This window comes from Haliaeetus albicilla, chromosome 20 (assembly GCF_947461875.1).
Source record: "Haliaeetus albicilla chromosome 20, bHalAlb1.1, whole genome shotgun sequence".
NCBI lineage: Eukaryota > Metazoa > Chordata > Aves > Accipitriformes > Accipitridae > Haliaeetus > Haliaeetus albicilla.
In genome coordinates, this window is record NC_091502.1 from 24,535,135 (window position 1) to 24,556,354 (window position 21,220).

Below are 21,220 nucleotides of genomic sequence, written 5' to 3' on the forward strand. Positions count from 1 at the left end.
GGAGGACAAGCGCAAGGTCAGTGGCGATGCTAGGACAGAGAGAGGGTGGGCTTTAGGCAATGCAACCTCCTGTGTTGGCATGCTGGGGAAGGGTTGTCTCATCGCTGGCAGCTCCCTCTGACCAGCCTGGCTCTGCTCGCCTGGGCCGCCCACCCGTGTGAAGGGTGAGAAGTGGTTCGTGAGGTCTCTGGGCTCATCCTGGTGATGACAAGTGCCACCTGAGAGCCTCCATGGTGACAAAGCATCACAGCCTGGGAGAGATGGGGTGTAGCACAGGTTTAAGAGCCTGAATGGTGGGAAACACATTTGCTGACCCAAAACAGCATTAAATCTGAACCCCCACAAAACTCATTTGGGCTCAGGAGCATCACACACTGCATGGTTCCCCGTAGGGCAACCTGTGCAGTTTATAACTCTGGAAAAGGGGGGACCTCGCTGTGACATCCCTGCTGAGAAGCAGGAGGGTGTCCCCACCACCTGGGGGGAAACCATCAGGGAAGGGGCTAAGCTCACAAAACAAAACCCTGACGTGCTTCACTTCTGACATCCCTCACAGTCCGCCCGCACCCTTTGCCACGTTACTTTGCTTGGGCGCAGAAACATTTGGCCAAGACATGGTTTATTGGACCCTCTCCTTCCTCACCAGTCCTTGCATCTGCTTTTCCCCTCTGAAACTTCCTTGGCCCTTTCAGGGTAACTCAAGTTGCATCCTCCCGGGTGCGTTGCAACCCCCCTGATTTCTGCTGGGAAAGAAAGAAATGATGCCGTTGCATAAAGGACAGCCATAAAATATAGAAGAAGGGCAAGGACCGTCTCTCCCCCTCTTTTCATGATGCTGTATCAGCTGGTCCATGGTGCCAGCAGCAGCCAGCCCCACCGTGGGAGAGCGGGCAGTGGAGTTGCTGCAGCAGCGGCTGCGAGAGGCAGAGAGTTTGTTGCTGCTGGCCACTTCAAAGGGTGAGGTGAAAACTCCTGCAGCTGCTCTCCATTCCCACAACACGGCTTGTGTTTGTGCTGGCGGGCCGGTTCCCCATGGTTGGACTGCACGGTGAATCCGTCTGGTCCCTCCTAGCTGCCTGCCCGAGGGATGCAGCTCACTCAGAAATGATGCTCAGAGCCTCTCTCTGAGTCCCAGGACTCAGGAGGAGTTGCTTGACAATTTTGCCTGCTTGAGTTTATTTTTTGAGTTTAAATTCCAGCACTTGGGGTGAGTTTTGCACCTCGTGGGTTGCACACTCCAGAAGAAACTGCCAGGTCCTTGGCACATCTCGACAGGCTTTGCACCATTATTCACAGCTGCTATCGTCACTTGGGAAGGGACAGCAGCATTTCTTGGGAGCAAGCGGGATTAAAAATAACTCTGATCAATCCAAGCAGCCTGAGAAAAGACAGTGAAGGAGATACCGCAGGATGCAGGAGCAGTGTCAGGCCCTGGCTTCCCTGGAGGCTTGCCAGCACCATGCAAAAGCTGCTGCTCCCCATTTGCACAGTGCCTCCTCTTTGCCCCGAGTATCAGCTTCAGGGGGCTGATACTCTCCCTGATTTTTGATATTTCAGAGCTGTGTGTCAAAGGGTTCAGGCTGGGAGATGGGGAGAGAGACCCACTGCAGCCTCATCCCCCGGGGCTCAGCGTGAAGTGGGGTCTCTCTCCCTTTCTCTCCCCAGCCCATCCTCTGTGCCTCTATCAACTGATGCTTCTGCTTTTCGGTGGGATCCTGCTCGCTGCAAAAGGCAGATGCTGCTCGCCCATGGCCACAGGGTCTGTACCAGCAAGCTGCCATTCCCCAGGAGAGCAAGGGCTGAGGTTTGGATCAGTTCAGGTCATCTCCTCCTTCTCCCTCCACCTCCCTTATCATTCCTAGAAACGCCAACACCATAAATGGTGCCGTTTCTGTAATTAATCTTACGGAGATGTCATTACCTGCCTGAGTCACCTGCTCTCAAGGCTCTGCAATCATTGTGCAACCGCACGATGGAGGGGGCACACACACGGGCCCCTTCGTGCTGCCAAGTCAGGGCATTGCAAGGGGCAAATGTCCCAAGCTGGGTAGGACTTAGGGTGGGAGGACGTGAACATATGCATTTCCCAACAAAATACTCCACACTGTGGCCGGCAGCTGGGCAAGGAGACCATCCCCACTCCCTGTTTGTGCCATTCCCCTTGGTTTTATCTTCTCCTGACACAGAGGCAAAACTCACCGGGGTTCAAGGCTGACCTGCCCCTCTGATATCCTCAGGGCGGGTTTGTACGGCACCAGTCCCTTGCAGGCATTTTCTTTATGGGCTCATAAATTCCAAGGCTGGGCTCGCTGGTGGCAGGGCTCCAGCTGATCCTCACTTGCCTTCCTTGCCAGCTGCTGGCAGGGGTAGGGCACCGACTGGGACACCGGGCAGGGATTTTGTCGTTGAGATAAGCTGGTGAACTCTGAGCTGAAGGTACTGAAGCCAGAGCAGCCTCTGCCCAGTCGGTGAGTCCTTTGCCAGGTGTTTGCAGAGCAACCCACGGTGCTGAAGGCTTTGCATCTCTATACCCGGAAGAAAGAAAAAACACAGCGTTATTTTAGGGCAGAGAACAGGGATATTTGGGATTTTCTTTGCTTGTTAGGAGGTGGGGCTATGGTTGTGTTTTAAATGACCTTTTTCATTTTTCAGGTCTCTTCCCTGCACTGCAGGGAGTTTTTTTGTGCTGATGATGTTGCTCAGCCCTGTCCCCTTATCCCCCATATACCCCTTGGAGTCTATCCATGCCATGAGGATGCAGCAGCTGGAAGAAAGGCAGCCCAGGCAAGGATGATAGTGAAGCCCCTTCAGAAGGTATTTTGGGGGGCACTGACCTTGCTGCTGGCTTCAAAGGCAGAGCAAAGCTCTTGGGCTGTCTGGGCTCTCCACTATTCCTCAAACTTGCCAGGCCACCCCCATGCCATGCCTCCCCTGGGCATGGACCTTCAGGACCTTAGCATGGCCCCATGATGAAGCTGGGCTCAACACAGCCACAAATACGTAAGAAGAAAAATCCAGTGGATCAACTTGGGAGATTAAAACTGCAAGGTACCTGGAAAAGCTGCTGTTACTGCTCCCTACGTCTCATCAGTGCCATCAGCCTTCTTAATCTCACCCTTTCCTGCTCTATTTATCAGATTTCCAGGAATCAGACCATAAAGCAAGTAATATTTCTAGAGGCTCACATACAATCCCATGCCTCTTCACTCCAGCCAGCTGAGCATTAGCTGGAAGATGATCAGCAATAAAAACAGCTGCTTCTACCTTCATACCTTGCAGTTACCTCATTTATTTCATATTCCAATTCTACAGGGAGATGATGTTATTTTAGTAAGGATTAGCAATACTGCTTTTAAAGTGGAACTCTTATATGCCTTCCACTCATCATTAGGTTTCAGAGTGAACTAAGCTGTCATTTCTAGCTCATCTTAAAAGTTTCTCTCTGTAATGTGGGCTGCCCAAAAACTGCTGGGCCATCATTTCTGCCCTGTTCTTCCCCTCTCTGTTTGCAGGGGCAGTTTGCTGATTTTGCTTTTGAGGGACCCTCTGGTCCGTCTTTTTATCCAACAAGAAAAATCCCAATGTGAGATACCACAGGGACAAAAAAACCTGGACCAGTGCTGTTTCAGAGAGCCCTCCAGGGCTGAGGGGATGTTTCTTTAGCCTCTCATGCAGCAAAGAGCTTTTTAGGAGCAGGAGGAGCTGCGTGAGGTTGTGCAGCTTCCTAGCCTGAGAAACTTTACTGTGGGATTTTGCCTCTCTGAAAGTCCAGGGTGCATTGGAGGTTACAAAATACAACCGCACAAACTGCTTTTGTTGTGCTGACCTGCCCCCTCTCCCCATCCAAAGGAAGTTGTGTCTCTAATAGGATTTAGATACTAAATCCCAAAACCATGGGAAAAAAAAAAAGAAAAGAAAAAGAAGCAGGTTTTGCATCCAGGGTTGCTCAGAAATTTGGTGCAGCAGATTCCTGCCTGGGGCTCACAGCTGTGGGAAGCATTTTCACAGAGGAGGTTTGGGAGTTTTAATTCTGACGGTCAGCGACAACACGTCTTGCACAAATCTCCTTTGGGATACTTCCTCGGACCCCGTCCTTTGGACACCTAATTCTGCCGAGGTGGGATTTGAATACCAGCCTCTCCTGTTCTGGGTGAGGCGAGGGATGAATCCAGCCCAGGTTCACCCTCAAGTCCCTGGCATCTCCCAGAGCCATGCAGTGAGCAGCTGCCTGCGTCCCAGGAGGAGATTTTAGTTTTTCCAGCCTTGGGGACTGAATTTATAAAGCCCCGCGTGGCCCCTCCTACCGTGGGAGGGACGGCTCCAGCAGCCTCTCTAATACTGGGTGTCACACAGCGGTGCCACCATTCGGGTCCCAGAGTGTCACAGGCAAAGGACACAGCAACCTAAGTGTGGCAGAAAGCAAAAAATAACCCCTCCATGCGTATCCTGGCGAGGTAAGTTACCTTCTCTCTCCTAACTCTTAAAGATGCTCCTGCCTGGTGAAATGCATCTCTGCCTGCTCTTTCCTGCCTGCCCTAAAAGTTAGCACTGTTGGTGGGGGAGATTTCTTTGACTTTTCCTTTTTTCTCTTTGGACTTTTGAGTGTGTTGGTTGGGATGCGATAGCGGGCGATTGACCCAGCTCCTGCCTGGATTGCAGCGAGAAACAAAGCCTGGAGAATGGGGAGAACCGGTAACAAAAGGGGAGCAAAGGGGGTGATTTGTGAGCGGGGGGGTTTCTGGTGGCTGGTTGGGGAGGAGAAGGTGCTCAGCAGTCTGGATTTGTTCTTGGGGTCTGTGCTGGATGAGTTGGCTGTGACCTGTTGAGGGGAGAACCGGGAGCTGGGATGAGACGTGAGCGGTGGGTGGCTGGTGGGGTTGCTGTAGCCGGGGTGGTGGTGGGAGGGAAACGGCGGCTGAGCATTTGCAATTCTTGGGATAAAGGGCTGTTTCCATAGTAAAAGGGAGAAAGGAGCCTCTCTCTTTCTTCCCCTGAGTTCGCCTAGCGTGTGAACGGGGAGGTTGACTCGGGAACAAATAACCCGTGAAAGGGTAACATCTGGGAACAGCTGTAAATAATCAGGACCTGGTTAGAAAGGCTGGAAGGAACCCTCTGGTCCAACGTTTGCCCCGCCGCTGCACATCACTCTGGGAGTTTTGATGGGCACCTGTTTGGTGAGCAGCTCGCTTTGCAGCTGAAAGCGGTATTTGGCCCTGGCTTTAGTCTGCTGCTGTTGTCCGAATGCTTCCACATTACTTGTAGGGATAACCATAATTAGCAGTGAAATGGGGGAATTTTTACTTCTAGGAAAGAGTGAACTTGAATTCAGGTTCAGGCACTAAGCTGATAAGAACCTGGGGACCAGCACGAGGCAAACATAGGACTGGATTGTGCAAACTTTAATTAGCTGGAGGTCCAGCCCGTGGTGTACATCACCTCCTTTTCACTTCTATGCTTTCTTTGGGAATCCTGATCTCACAATATAATGTCTCTCAGGACTTATCCTCCAGCACATGATACCAGGTGGAAGGACAAGAGGGAACAGAAATAATTTCCTACAGCTGCTCAAGGCTTTTAAGCTGCATTTAACAAAGAAAAAAAAAGGCATAATGTATCCTGGGATCAGCCGGATTTTAATTAAAAAAATATTCTGAATGTGAAGGGAGCCAAAGCTATCACTTCCTTTCCAACTTTGCTATTGAAATCTTTAAAAGGTGTGCAAGATTTCCAAGGCAATTTGAAATCTTTGCAGAGAAATACAAAGCTGGGTTTCATGACCAGTCCTGTGACTTTCTTATGCCAAAACATTGGACCGAGGTGATTGGATGGTGTCTTTTGAGCTTTATGTGTTATTTCTAGTGATGAAAATGCAGTTCTTTAAATTTGGTGGGCATAGCTTGTTCTGAGACTACCTGCAGCTTACAAAGTGACTCTGCACAAGTTGTCACCATATGGTGGTGTTTAGTGTGATAAAATACCAACCAAAATTTAAGAGAAAGCATTTTTTTTTTTTAAGTTTGTGGCCCTTTGGCAACATGCACTTAATCTCCTTGCTGTTTGAGAGACCAGAAGCCCTCCTTCAAGCTCGTTGTGTGCAAATGGCTTCATAAGTTATCACCCATCAGCTGAGACATGTGTGCTCCTGCCTCCTCGCAGGGTGGAGCAAATCCTGCCCAGTGGCAAAGTCCCAGCTGGGTGGCTTTGTGTCGGGGACAGGCTGGAGGGAGCTCTGCGATGGTTGCTCCCTGCAGACTGTAATGCCATGCACGCAGCAAAAGCCCAACTTTGGTCCAAACCTGACTCCAGGTCTTGGGATGTTTTGAAGGAGGAGGTCTGTACCTCATCTTGGAGTAACCGCCTATGATTTGCCTTGTAGGACCGCCCCAGAGACCTCTGCAGTGTGTGATAAATGAGGGTCTTGGACTATTTTTAAAAAGAGCAGATCTGATAGGAAGTTGGGAAGGTTCTTTTGGCTCCTTTCAGTCCTTACTGAAAGGAAAGAAAGGGAGCCAGCATGGGTAGAGCAGCTTGGAGACATGACCTGTGAGGCACCCTGGACCATGCCTTCATGGCAGGATGAGCCCTGAGGTCAGCATGGGCTTGGCTCCACGTTGCAACCTCTGTTCCAGGTCTGGATACCTTGTGAGAGAGAGCTGAGCAGGCTGCCTGCAGGTGCTCCTCTCTTCAGCATCTTGTCCTCATCCTGTTCTCCATGTGCTGGAGACTGCTCTCCCAGCGGTGTTCAAGGAGGAGCCACAGCTGGCTGCTTTTTGGGGCTGAGGGGTTGGCATTTGATAAGATCCCAGTAACTGGAGGGTGGCATTTGCTCATGTTCCCTGTGACTCCCACCACCAGCAGAACATTGGCATCTGCTGCGTTTCAACCCTTTCTTGTCCTCTCCAGGAAAAAGGAAGGAAGAAGAAAGAGTGATACTTTAGAGGGCTGAACAAATTGAACACGCCCATGTCCTGGTTTCATATTGGTCTTACTCTCCTGTCATTTTTTGCCTTGCAAGTCTTTGTGGTGTCCCTAGAGAAGATGCTGTGTTAAGCATGATAAGGACCTGCTGTCAGGGTCAGGATGGACTCTTCATCATCCTGGCCCAGGTCCTTTCTGGTGGTTGGGCAGTCGTAGTCTACGTGAGTGCACATGACACTGTAGCAAGAGAGAGATGAGGAACCCTGTCCTGGGACTTGTCCTCTGCACGTCTGGTGCCAAGGGAAGGGTCTTGGGGCCATCACAGCATGCCAGTGCTTTTCTTTAGTCAATGTTTGCATGGAAAGGTGACAAGGGCAAGAAGTTCACCATGATGGTGGTGCACTGTAAGAGCAGCAGGCAGAGAGATAGAGCAGGGCTGGGTGGGGGTAACGTGTATGTGTGTGACTGAGGCTGTGGCTGCTGCCCCTGAGGGCAGTTTTGATGTCAGCCTCGCTGTTGGGTGCAAAAAGAAGGAAGAACAGATCTGCAAGCAGGGCACAGCACGGGAGCAGCTTGAAGCGTCGCTGTATGCCTGCACACTCAGGCTGGAGTCTCATTGCTTGCATAGAAATGCTTTGGAGTCAGTCCCTTCCTTACTCTCCCACCTCATTTCCTCTGTTCTCCAATGCAGCAATTCCTTGTTTCTCCAACCTCCATCTGCTCTAATTAGGCTGGAAGCCCCTGGAAGGTTTTCAATCCCTGAGACGTTTGTACAGCACCGAGCCCCTGTGACAATTGATGGGTCCAGTCCTCTCTGCTCTTGCAGCCCCGGCTGCTGCCACTGATTCGGTCTGGTCCTTTTGGCAGCTGCTCTTAATCACTGAACCTATTTTGGAAGGTCTCCAGAGTTGCAGAAATAAAAGACACTTTAGAAAATGGGGGAGGGGGGAAATTGGCAAGAGCAACTGCTTTTTAAAAGACTACTTAGTTCTTAAGTTGTACTTGCTACTGATTATCCTTTGATCTGTGATTCCTTTAATTGATTCATGCCTTAAAGCAGTCAGAAAGGTTCTGTGGGGTCATGGTGGCTCTCTCCTAAGCGCTTTCTTTCTCTGCAAAGCTTTTAAGAGTTTTTGGTTGAGCAAAACCCAGTTCTTGCAAGAAATGCAGGTGAATGACACCGACCCTTTTACCTTCTCCATCCCCCAGATTATCCAGCCCCCATCTTAGAGCTTTACCACTGTGACCTCTTTCTTCCCTCCCTGTCGCTAGTTGGCAGCCTGCTACCAAGCTGAGCCTGTCCCATATTCCTCTGCAATTCATGGTGAATGCTGGTTTAGGGGATGGTTCTTTGGCCATTCTGTAAGAATGAGGCACTGTAGGGTTGGGAACTGCTGCCCTCAGTAAGTCATGTGGTCCTACCCATGGGAGCATCTGTGGTCCCCGTGACTGCTGCATGTAAATCCACGCGGAGAATTTCCGTGGCTGCCCTTTGTACGGCAGCGGGGATAGACCCAGAGCCAAGGCGGTGACAACCCCCCGGCAGTGGTGGCCTTGGTCTCTCCATACTGCTGGCTGAGTGACAACGAGCCCCCCTGTCCACCTCTGTCCCTGCGGATTGGGGGGTGGGATGCACCTGGCAGAAACTGCTTTTTGGAAAGAAGTGCTTGTTGGGCTGGAAGTGAAACACAATCTGTAGGTGAGAAGAGCTTTAACAAAGATCCAGAAAACTTTGTCATCTGGAGGTGCCACCACGGCTGGTGTCAGAAGAGCCTGTATGGGACGTCAGAGGCTCACCTGCTGGCTCCTGGCACCGAGCTGGTCCATGTTTGTCACTGCCAGCTGTAACCGCAGAGCTGTCGTGCCTTCACCTGGGCACAGACATCCAGGGCTGGCTCCCACCACCGGAGGAGCTAAACCGAGCAGGCCAAAACTGAGGAGGGCAAGGTCCATCATGTGCTTGGCAGTGCCTGGCTCTCCCTGATCCTGGGAAATACTTTCCTCATCCCGTTAGCTGACATCTGCCTAGTCCGAGCTTTTCCATGGGGGCATCTTCCAGGTAGCCATGGGCTTTGGTGCCCATATCAAGGCAGCTTGTGAAGCCCAGGATGCAGAAGTTCCTTGGAGGTGAGCTGGAAGGGTCACAGGTCTGAGCTGGGCTCACTGGGTTTGCGTGATGAACGCCGCTTTGTCTTGGGCTGGGTTCGTGCCCTGACACGTTGGACACGTGTGGGACAGTTCATCTGCCCTTGGATGAGTTGAGTTGAGTTGGGTTGTGCCCATTTCTCTTTGCTGGCTGTACCAGGTGCTCAGGGTGACCGCTCAAACACAGAGGAGATGAGTCCAACCACTCTTACAGGAGGACCAAGGGAGGAATGAAAACATCCATCCCAAGCTCTGCAACTAAATAAAATGCTCCCTTCCTCCGGGCTGCTGGGATGCGAGTGCTGTTTGGTGCTCATCCAGCAGAGCTGACTGTGCTGGGTGTCCTGGGCCCTGAGGAGGTCCATCAAGGTTCTGCCCATGGGTTGTCTGCCCTGATCTTCCTGCCTTGCTAAGCAGACTCCATGGCTCGCACCAGCAGATGGAGGAAAATCAAATGAGCTATACAGTCCTCATCTGCTGCTCTTGTTGTGCTGTTGGCGCAACCCTAAGTTGGGAAACTGAGGCTCTGGGTGATGGTTCTGCTGTGTCCGTAGGTTGGTGTTAGGTCAGGGGATTTGAGCATGGATCTTGTGTCTCAGACTATCCTTTTACTCTGAAGTGAGTTCAAAAGATTTCTGAGATGGTTTATGAAGAAATGTGGTAGTGTTTAATTAGCTGGAAAGGATTTTCCTCTGGGAACAGCAGAACTACATTCTTATGGTGCAAAAATGGGCCAGCCCTGATGCATTTGGATGCTGTACGTAACTAAACAGAGAAACCTCTAGCCGGTGGCATGGAAAGCATCCTTTCTTCCCTTTTCCTTCCCTCTTTGCTGGGATGTTTTGCTCCAAGGTCTGAACTTTAACACCCACAGCTTGGGGGAGGGCCAGCACTGGGGGCTTCGGCGCGGTGGCCGTCTAGGGCCCCCGTCCTTTGTCCAGGCTGAATAGCTCTCTGCAGAGCTGCCGGGCAGAGGTATGCAATCTGCAAACCTCTTTTCTTTCCCCCTCTTGGCTGACAGACAAAGTCTTCCCTCGGAGACGATGCTTGTGGCAGTATGCTGCCCTCGGTGGGGCTGTGGGGCCAGAGAGGGTCCCCCACGCTGCGTCCCAATCTCCTCGTCTCCTCTTAACAGCAGGGCACAAAGAGCCGCTTAGGCATTCACAGGAGCAGAGAGGGACCCGAGCCAGGGCACGCTGAATTGCACAAAGTAGGATTTATCTTCAAAGAAATATTTCCCCCCTTTCTGAGCGCCATTTTTTGTTGTTTTGTTTCTTTTTTTTTTTTTTTTCCCCCAAGGGATTTATTCTTCCTTCTCCTCCCCCCCTTCAAGGCAGGCTTTGAGACGTCAAAGCACTTTTTTCCTCCCCACGGTGGCTTTTCAATGGTGGGAGAGCGACTTCTTAGAAAGCCATGGGCCACCCAGGGGCAAAGCCCGGGGCTGTTCCCCATGTGCTGCACGGGGCTGAGCTGAGCACGGCTGCACACATCGCTGCTGGTGATGTTGCATGGCCACAAGCAAGGAGGTGAGGTGAGGACAAAAGGTGAGGACAGAACTCTTCCCTTCTCCCGTTGACCACGCTGAAGCGTGGGGAGCAGCATTTCGCCCCACTTTGGTCATCCTGAGTCTCCATTTTCAGGCTTGACCTGGAGGTATGAGCTTACCAGTGCTCCTGATTCCCTCTTTGGGTGAACAAAATGACACCTAAACATGGACATCTTGCTGCTTCCAGCTGGGACCAACATTTGGCTGGGTGGTGGAAGGTCTCCATGTGGTCACAACTGGAAGGTTGTTGTTCTGACCGCTTTTGGGGCTAATTTTTGCCTATTCCCACCTGTACTGCCCAGAGGAGGGATGCCAGCTTCCCCAAAGGGCTGGCCATCCTTATACAGGGACCCCCAAGACTGAGATAAGGGGGGCTATAACAAGTTTATGGGTTATATATCAGGTCTGTGAAGGAGCTGAGAGTCAAAGAGGGAAGGCACCGCTGATGGGTCTGGCATCAACAGGGCCAAAGCTACCTGTGCATTGTGCCCACTTCTGCAATGCTGGGAAAGTGCCCGTAGACCCTGTTCTTGGGTCAGAGCTTTCCTACGCTACGAGCCATGTGAATACATCCTGGGAAAGCAATTCCTGAAAAACACGTCATCCAAGCCATTTCATAGGTGAATATCTACTTTTTAAAATGAGATTTCTGATTTCTGATTCAGAGTTTTTCAGGCCCTTCCATGGCCACACTGGGACCTATCCACATTGTAGTACAGGGGAAAATATGGAAAACAGGCATGAAAGCACAAAATTCTGCTGTGTTTGCATCAGTATTTGATGCTGGATTTTGGGGCTTCTTTGTTATCCTCAGCCAGAATCTTCTCTCCCCCATTACCATCAATAAAGCTGACAGCAATTGCTGCCACTTGGGGCTGGGAGAGCACCTTGGCTTGGACACGGGTCACCCTTTCCTCCCCTTGGGACTGGAGCATCCCTTCCCTGGAGCAACCAGGGCTGGTGAGCCTCCTGCCCGCTCATCACCTGGACCCACCATGATGGAGCAGCTGCAGCTTTAGTCCTCGGGACCATGGAGACCCAGGGCTGGCATGGTCTGATGGCCACCAAGCATGCTGGGCTGGTGGCTGTGGGTGGCCACCTTTGCTTGAGTGGTGCAATGGAAGTTTCTAGAAGGACAGTTGGGGCTGTTGGGACTTTCTAGAAGGAAGCGGGGGACGTGCAACATTCTGCAAAGAGGGTTGGTGTGGGCAAGACCTTCCAGAAGAAAAGAAGAGTGGGCTGGGAGGACCTCTCTAGAAGGTAAGTGGGGTGGACCTGTGTAGAAAGAAGCTTTCAGTCAAAAATAATTTAAACTCTGCCCCCACCGAGCAGCTGTGCTGGGAATAACCTCCTATTCCCCCTCAAAGGAAAGTTTCCCTAACCAAAATCATCCCCATCTGTGCCAGACTCATGCTTTTGCTCCTTGCAATGGAGGAAGGCTGGTGGCGTGCAAACCACTGCAGAACCGAAGCCACCTGGCCCTTTTGGGAGATTTCTGTGTAATAATAATAGATGGTAATATGCTTGAGTCCAGCCAAAGACGTGGCATTTGTGAAAAGTCTTTCTCCACCCCTTCTTTTGCTTGCCTTTTTTTTTTTTAAGCTACTATTCATCAGCTTTATTCGAAACACTCATTTTGCTCCTAGCAGGCGAGAGGGAAAATCTATTGTAGCGCTGTGAAACCCTTTTACAAACACGATGATTTCCCCTTGCCTGTTTCCACGCAAAGCTGAAAGCATTTGTATAAAATCCGTTGTAAATGCTCTGAGGCTTGGCCAATAATTTCCTGGGCACACATTTGTTAATGTAGCTCACAAAGTACTTTGAAGATGAAGAAAAACAACTGTTATTTCCAGTGACGATGATTATGATTAAACAAGGTTTCTGCAAGTGATTGTGGATAGTGAGTCATCCCTGGGGACCGGACATTGGGGAAAAACATCCTCCAAGCATGAGAGACTATTGAGAGAGGTACCGTGAAGGAGTAGAGAGACACCAAACAGTTTTGGGGGAGGGTTGGGGCAGAGGAAAAAATTATTTGTGCAAAATGTCGTTCAACTTTGGAACTTTATTTCCCATGATGGTCACTCTGGAATAAAGCCAGGGATTAATTGCCTTTTCTACCCTAAATTCTCATGGCCAATCTGCGGCTTTGTTTTCAGGTGAATAGATCCCACCTTGGAGTGAGGCTTGCTTCACCGTGCAGCGTTACCAAACCCTTATCACTCGTCCGCAGCCACAGGGGTTCCTCAGGGGCTTGTCAAATTGACCCCACAAAATTATTTGGTTGCCTCAGAAGATCTTGCCTTAAAGCATTTGCATGTGACCACAGATGAATCCTGGTCTCAGCAGGCTCTAGGACTGAAAATTGAGCAGGCCGTGCCAACCATTTCCAGCACAGCTCCTGCTGGGTGTCTGACCTTTAGACAGTAGAGCAGAGGGTCCTCTGTGACAGGGATAAGTCCCTGTGCAATCCTAATAGATGCAGGATTTTGGCTGTACTTGTAGATTAATTTGGTAGAAATGCATTTGATTATTTGTGTCTGTTCAAAGTGTGATGGCATATCACAAAATACAGGGCATTAACCTTGGTGGAAACCTCCCCATAGCTTTGAAAACCACAACCATTGCATGTTGGAGGTGTACTACAACAAATGAAATGCATAAATATTGTCCCTGCAATCACAGGAGCAGTTAATCCTTTTTAAACCCTTCTACTTCCACATTCGTTCGTTATTTCTTGTGTTAAGCCCTATTGTTTCTTTGCTCTAATGACACCTCAAAGCCAACAGCTAATCAACTCATGAAATGTACTTTGCATGTATTTGTCTCGAGCTGCACATACTCCCTGGGATCCCACACAGAAGTAAGGTATAATTAGGGCTTATAAAGAAACTGTTGAAAGTCTTAGTGATAAATTATAATTATCATCTGCCAGGGAAAGGAAAGGACGTAGAGTATATTCCACATCATGGGGAGATTATGACTAGCTTTATTTTATTTGATCCTTTTTCCTTTCCTGTGTTAAACCTCATTAATTCACTGAAAAGAAACGGAAAGCAGATGATGGTGAAATAAAGGGGACCCTAGGCTGCGATCCAGAGCCTTGGGCAGAAATGCAGGTTTAAGGGATGCTCTTTGCTGAGCTTTTCTGCCTGGTGGCAAGGTCTGTGTGCAGCTTGTGGTGATGGTGATCAACCAGCAGCTTGCCAGGAGGTTGATTTTACTCCTTTGCACCTACTGATGCAATGCTGTGGAAGACTCCCAAGTGGAAGGGCAGGAACCGATACCCCAGAGAGTGGTGGGATGGCACCAGAAGTCCCCACGCAAGGGAGCTGCAGGTTCTGGGAAGGCTCAGCTCAGGCAAAAGGCACCTCCCAGCCCTAGCATGGGGTTCATTTTCTCTCCAAATCCCTTGAGAATGGTCTTATGGGCTAAGTGGGCATCACTCCTATTGCCTCCTTTCCTACGCCATCAAGATGCTCAGGGCAAGCAGGTGTTCAGGTGCTGAGAAATGACCATCTCCATGTCCCTCACATGGCTGCTGGTACCCACGGAATATTTTTTTTTGCCAATTTTCTTCTTGCAGCTCACTGGGAAGTGTGTTTGTAATATCTGAAAAGAGCCCTGCACCTGCCTGCCCCTGTGTTGTAGGATATTGTGTTGGAGAAAGTTGGTAAGATGTAGGAGAAAGGAAGAAGAGAAACGCTTAAAAGGCACAAGGAAAAGGCTATAGGGCAATGCCAAATTTGGCTGCTGTACCTGTTTATCCCTCAAAAGATGGATGCCCTAGCTCTACAGCACAAAAAAAGACAAGGATACTCTCTTTTTCCTTGTGTAGTGGTGTCTCAAGCAAGCTCGGCTTGCAGTAACTTCTGCATTCAGGGCTTGTGGCTGAATATGTTTCCTGCTTTTTCTCCCCTGCTCCTTAGTCCGTCATCCCCCTGGGCTATTTCTCATGCTTTTCCTCACTCTCTGTCAAGCAGTGGGAAACAAGCAGCCCTGTTCAACTGCCTGCGATTATGGGGATTCTTATCTGTAAACAAACAAAGTCTCTGTTTGCAAGGGAAAAACCTGAGATCTCTTGGGTTTATGGAGCTGAAAAACATATGTTACCGCTTTCACGGCTCACTTGCTAAGGAGTCCTAAACTTTGCTCTCCTACTGATGCGTGTTTTCCTGCTTGCTCTTTGCTCCTTATATCCACCATGAACAGGGCATGAGGTAGTGGGCTTAAACTGTACCACAGGAGACTACACATTGGGAAAAAACTTTAAATGTTAAAGCTAGTTTGGACTGGAGTAGCCTGTCTTGGGAGCTGGTGGGATCTCCATCACCAGCAATTTTTATGAGGGGGGGAAGACTAACCCCTAGATTTAACACCTGACATGCTGCTGTAACCAGCCAGATGAAGCGAACAGTGTTTTGAGGTCTTTGTTATCTCTGTTTTCCTGTTAAATCCTATGTGCTCATTGGTAAATACTGATGCGTGAGCCTCGTGCCCACACCAGGAATGTGAGTAACAAACCTCATGGCCCCCTGCCAGCAAAATTGATGGGTTTGGTCCAGTGTCCTGAATTCCTATTGCTGAAGGAGAAGGGCTGGGCAAGAACGGATGCTGTGGTCAGGGGATCTCATGGTTTAGGGATCCTCCTAGGAGGTAATAAATACTGCAACCCCATGGCACACGACACCCTTCTGGTAAGAGCTCTGAAGGTTCAAATATATTTGGAAGGTGTGGCTGGGGTAACTTGGTAATTGCTGGGTTTATGCCAGGTGTACTTGAGGCCAGCTGATGAAGACAGCAGGATCAGCTGTCGTCTGCACCGCTTGCCGGTGGCATAACGCCTGCACCCCTCATCTGTGCTCTGCGTAATTCAAGAGCAGGATCACCATCTTGCCGCATGACATTAGCATCAATTTTTTACTATGGGGTGACGTGCTGATGCCCAGATCTGATACTGCTGAGCTTCTAGAGATGGCTTGACCCCACCATATCCAAGAATGTGGGATTCCCTGTGACTGTCCGGGATGGGCAGACACGTCTGTCTCAGGAAAATATTCAGGGCTTGGCACGCTTGGGCACTGCTCAATTAGTAGTGGTCCAAACTGAAACCCCTTTTGTTTCATTTCCATCCTCTCTCTTTGCACCCCAGCTGCCCATAGGCTGGGACATTTGGAAAGGGTACCAGGGATGCGTCATTTCAGTTTTAACTTGCATCTTATGTCTCTGGTTTTTTTGTGCTTTCTGTAAACTTATCAGGTTTTTGGGAAGTGTCAGTTTGCAAGGAATTATCCACTTATTTCTGCAAAGACGCACTGGGCTCTGAGTTTTTTGCAAACAACTTATGTGTGTGTTTCATTCGGATGTATAGTGCAGCAAATTGTTCATTCTTGTTCTTAAATGGCTGTTATTACTCAGTTAAATCAGGGAAATCTGAGTCCTAAGCTGAGACTTTGCAGCACACATGCCTGGATTTGAACATGGTTGGTATGGACTCAAGGATACAATGGCACTTTTTAATGCAATAGAAAGTATCTCTGGCTATCTCTGTGCTCTGAAGAAGTGCTGGATAATGGTTCTTCTTTGTATGCCTACACAAGACTTTTTTTTCTAAATCTTTCCTTATGGTCTTGATAGTGCCCTGCTGGGTGAACTGCTCTTTGCTGGCACAAACCCCTGTGGTATTTGCTTCACTGTTAACTACATCAGTTGCAATTTACCACCAAGTTCTTTGTTTAAAATCTTGATTATGAAGAGATCTCCTATGTGTGCATCTTTACAGCTACTCTTTCTACCCTTGAAAAACAGTGCTACATAAAGCTATTTCAGTCAGGAGATAATTTTTTTCTGAAGGGATCAGTCTCTGCAGTGCTGTAGTTTTGCCAGGATAAGAGAGATGTTTATGCGGAGCGTTTTTGTCCCTTTCCAACATGAACTAGTTAAGCTGGTAGCAGGTTGCAGACAGGTTACAGTGATGGTGAATTAATTCTCATGGCTAAGCCTGGGCTCAGGTTCATCTGATGTAATTTGGGAATCTGCAAGGAGTGCTTAAGTTAGTGATTTCATTTTCCAGAGCTCCCTGTACAGTCAAAAGGAGGCAGAGGTTCCCTCAGAGGTGATTCAGAGCACCAAAGTTACAACCAGGAGCACCACTGACTGCTGAGGAGAGTTGCAATCACCATGTGTTTCTGTTAGACAGCTCACTTAGGTATATAAAATTAGGAGAGGTGTCCTCAGCACCCTTTCCTGCTGGTTGCAGCATCCTCTTGAGAAAACTTCCTCTATTTTTTCTGATATGAAAAGCTTACTCAAAAGTAAAGGAGGGTTACAGTCTCCCCATAAAACCTGTAGTCTTGTTTCAGGAGGAAGATGAGATAAAGCCACTCAGATGGAGGCCAGGTCCACCAGCCTCAAGACGCTCAAGTTTGGAAAGCTGAAGGTGGTACGTCGGCGCTTGCTACAGAGATATGAGCATCAGCCCTTCATCTCCTGCCTGGCTGGTTTCTACAGCTGCCGGTGGAAGCGGTACCAGCGCAGAAGGACCGAGCCTGGGAAATGCTGCTGCAAGACGGTAAATTAGCTCAAAATCAGCACAGATATTGATTTCTGTGTAAGGACACAGAGGAACAGGTCAGTGCAAGCTGCCAAGTGGTTGATGTCATGGGCCAAAGGCATCCCTGCCCAACATCATTTGGAGCCCACTGAGATCTGTGGGGTTGTTAGATTTTGCTCTAAGTGCTTGATGTATTGCTGTGTTTCTGTGGCAAGCTCAGTTTGTCTGTGCCATCGCACAGCTAATAAATGTGTGATGGCAGGAAAGGACTTTGCACCAAACCCTCTGGGCCGGTAAACATCTCAAAGCCATAGGATCAAATTAAAGAAGTAAAACTGGGGTTGGGTGTGCAGTAAGAATTGCAAAGAGGGCTGCTGCAGAGTGCGATTCCCTCTCACGTGAGGTGGTTAAAATCCTGTTCATCTGTGAAGTCGTGAGACCTGTTTTGCCTGAAAATAAATACTGCAGAGTACGCTTTTGAGGACATTCCACTGGTCACAGGGGACAGGGAGGGAAGTCCTCTCCATATCTACTTCAGGAGGTCCAACACCAAGCCAGGTGTCTTAGGGACAGGCTAAAAGTGTCTACTATTTGCTCTGATTGCCTTGGAGTAGACAGGGCTCTGACAACTCGTCCTTCCTCTCCCTCTCCAGCGGGAATGCGTGTTTTTCCCATTGCTTGTTGGAGCATTCTGCTTTTCTCTGGTCTTTCTGTACATGTGGGGTGAAGCGAAAAATGACTACAATAACTTTGACTGGTAAGTACCCTCTTCTCCTCCTCTCCTGCTCCTTGGGCAGGTCAGCAGGGTGGCTGGGCAGAGAGGAGCACCCTCCCCAGCAGCTGTGCTGCAGCAGGGCACTTCAGCCGTGAGCCAAAGGTTTGGCTCCTTAAACTCGGTCACAGCATCCAAATTGAATGGCCAGTGACTTCAGAGGTGCTGAGGCTCTGCCCTTTGCTTGGCTGCAATTTTTAGGTGTAAGTGTGAATTTGGGAGAAAGGGGAGGATCATCATCACAAAAATTGTGAGTGAAGAGGACTAAATAGCTCTTTCCTTTCCTTCTCTGAGTCTTTGGGTTTTTTCCCCTGTTCTCTCTGAAGAAATGTAGTAGCTGGCATCAGAGGCATTGTACCAGCTATCTCGCTGAAAGAGAATTGCATGTGCCCGGGCTCGAAAGTAAGAAACAACCAGCAGGGATTTATGCAAATCCTTTCCTTCTGCAGTACGTAGGCAACAGTTATGCAAATCTGGCCCCTAAAATTAAATTAAAACAGCTGAAATATTATGGAGGGGAAAGGTGTAATAATGTTATTCATCCTTAATAAGCCTTTGGGTAAAAAGTAAAGCTTCCCTCTCTCTCTCCTTGGGCAATCCCTCCGCAGCTCCTCCAGCTTTCTGGTGTTTTCTGCTTCAAAACCTGACTCAAATCTCCTTTTTGCTGCGGTGCCTTACGCAACTGCAAGCAGACAAGGTGGGCTGTTGGCCTGAGTCATGGCATCTCACTGTTTCCCCAGGCTGCCTTCTCTACAGCAAGGTGCTGTGTCTTACAGTCAGACTGGGAGCTCTCTGGAGCAGGGCCATCAATTTGGTCCTGTATTTTACCACCCCAGCACATTGGGGTATTAGTCTGGTGGTTAATGCAATTATGGATTTGGGGAAGGTAGCTCTTAACCACTTTTGCATGTTACAGGGTAGGTTATTCCTCCCTCCTTCTTTGTTTTATTACTTTGAAAACTTCAAAATTTCAAGGAACAGGGCTGTTATTCCCCTCCAGTCCATGTGTTAAACACAAACACTATTATAATATTTTATTACTTTTTAGGTATAACTATGGGAACCTGGGCTTTTGGTTTCTCTGGTCTCTTGTTCTCCTGATTGTGGCTGCAATCTTGTTCACGTACATCACGCTGTTATTGGTAAGTAATGCTCCTTGTAAGCCGACCGTGATTTATAGTCCTAAAAAGTAAACATAAGGATGGCTTTAATGTGTCAGACCAAAGCTCAGCCTAGCCCTGCATATGATCTTTAGACAGAAGATACCTGGGGAAGACTGGGAACACAACAAGTGTTTACAGTACTTTCTCCCCTTGTTCACCTGTGGATGACCAATTTCAGCTTGGGGGTCTCTGAGCCAGACATAGTTTACGTGATTTCTCTCAATGATTTCCCTTCGATGAATGTGTCCAGTCTCTCCTTGAACCCAAGGAAAGCTAAGCCAGCAGTGGCTGGATTTAGATTTAGGAGAAGCTAAAGATTCTTGCTTTGACAGCAGGGAAGTATGGGGCTCTGAGTCACGTAGCGGTGGTGATACGTCATCAAAGCTGAGTTATTCCTCTAATTCTGAATAAAAAGGCTCATTAGAAGAAGGGGAACATTATTACTGAAGCTGCCTTGACTCACTCTGCTTTGCCGGAGGGTTTCTCTCCAGGTAGAGACTACAGAAGCGTCACAAAATGCAAGTTTATGCCCAAAGAGGCAATCTTCCTGAAATCTTTACTTTTCCAAATCCTGTGAAATTTTCTCTAGACTTCTGACCTGCTGTCTGCTTTAGTTACTGGAAACATACCAAAAGCAAGCATTTCCTAAAATGTCTACCTTTTTCGCTGTCCTTTCTCTCATAGAGAAGTCCCCAAATAAAGACAGATCTGCATCTGTGTTTCCACCTTCTGGATCCAGAACTATAGGCTAAGAAATCACTTTAACTCCAGGGACTGGAGTCCACGTTCAGTCTCATGCCTGCTCCAACTTTCATTTTGAATTGCCAGGTGCTAAGGGTGAGATTATGGCTTTGACTCACCTCTGTGACCAAGACAACCAGCTTTTATCATCAATTCCTGCTGTTCTTGCCCATTCCTTGATGTGTCATCATATAGTCAGTCTGTAAATTGCTCATGGCAAGAAATCTCTTTTTGCTTTGTTCATGTAGTGCCTAACACAATAGGTTTCTGGGGTCCTTTGTCCCTGCTGAAGTACAAATAAATAGTGATTTTATTCTAGTGCTAGCAATAAAAACCCAAAGTGATAAACAGGACATCTGCTTGGCCATGCCCACAGCAATCAATAGCATCATAAAAGCTGTGGACTGACCAAGCTCTGAGTGGGGCAAATAACAATATTTAATTACAAGGATTCTGTGACACCCTGGTGGCTCTAGAGCTCAATGTCTATTATTCAGCAAAGCCTACCTGGCTTTCCCAGTGACCGTGGAGTAGTATGGGTGGTTTGGTGGTTACAATGCTGCTTTGGGCAACTCAGAGCTTTGCCAGAGATGCCCATGTGTCATGGATACCTCTGAGACATACCTCAGCAGGCTGTGGATCTGGAGTCAACATCAGGATCAGACTAACCCGTCATAGCACATGCTAGAAGTGGGCTTTACAGGATTTCCTGGGCTTGAGGAGCCTGAAGACCCCTGAGGCTGGTATGTCAGCTTGGTCATGCTCTGGCTGGACCCGGACATCAGCCAGTGTCCAAGCAGTGGACTTTCTTAGAGGAGTTTCATGTCCTTGGCAGCATGAATGTGATGACCGCAAGCTATCAGGACAGGTGATGGGCAAATAAAAGCCAGAAAGGAAGGTGGAAAATATGAGGTGAAATTGGTGTCCTACATGGTTCAGTTCAGTCTTGGTCCCACTCTTCATTGTGTAGACACATCCTCCTCCTTCTCTCAGCAGCTCAGCTCTGTCTGATGAGGCTAACAGCATTTGCCTTCCTCAGGAGGATGAGCACGGGTAAACCTGAAAGAATACAAGTAGTCTGGATCCTAGTAGACAAGTCCTACAAGAGAAACACTTCAGAGGTTCCTCTGCTCTGGGGTCAGCCCCTGCAGTGAGGGTCCATGCTCCTTGCTTCCATGAAGCTGTTAAGTGACCCACCATCCTTAACGATGGCACCCAACTGGAGCCTGCAAGCCTGCTTGCATGACCTTATTGTGAACCACTGAAGCAAACACTTTTCTGCCCACCAGCCACCAGCGGCTGAACAAAACGCTGCACAACAAAGCACTTGCTGTCTGGACAAAGATGCTCTCCAGCCGCATGCATCATTGTAATTTTTT

General features: G+C 48.9%; 1 protein-coding gene across 2 annotated transcripts in view; it reads left to right on the plus strand.

Moving 5' to 3' along the window:
* The first annotated feature begins 4,274 nt into the window (after positions 1-4,274).
* Positions 4,275-21,220, plus strand: part of GDPD4 (glycerophosphodiester phosphodiesterase domain containing 4) — a 33,544-nt gene continuing 16,598 nt past the window's right edge. Inside the window, exons 1-4 of one of the 2 annotated variants that reach the window (XM_009926361.2) lie at positions 4,275-4,454; positions 16,975-17,183; positions 17,819-17,922; positions 18,986-19,079. In XM_009926361.2, the coding sequence (XP_009924663.2) occupies positions 17,001-17,183; positions 17,819-17,922; positions 18,986-19,079 (381 nt within the window). In that variant the 5' untranslated portion in view covers positions 4,275-4,454; positions 16,975-17,000. Of the gene's footprint in view, positions 4,455-16,963; positions 17,184-17,818; positions 17,923-18,985; positions 19,080-21,220 lie in introns of both variants that reach the window. The other variant, XM_069808580.1, reaches the window with a different exon arrangement.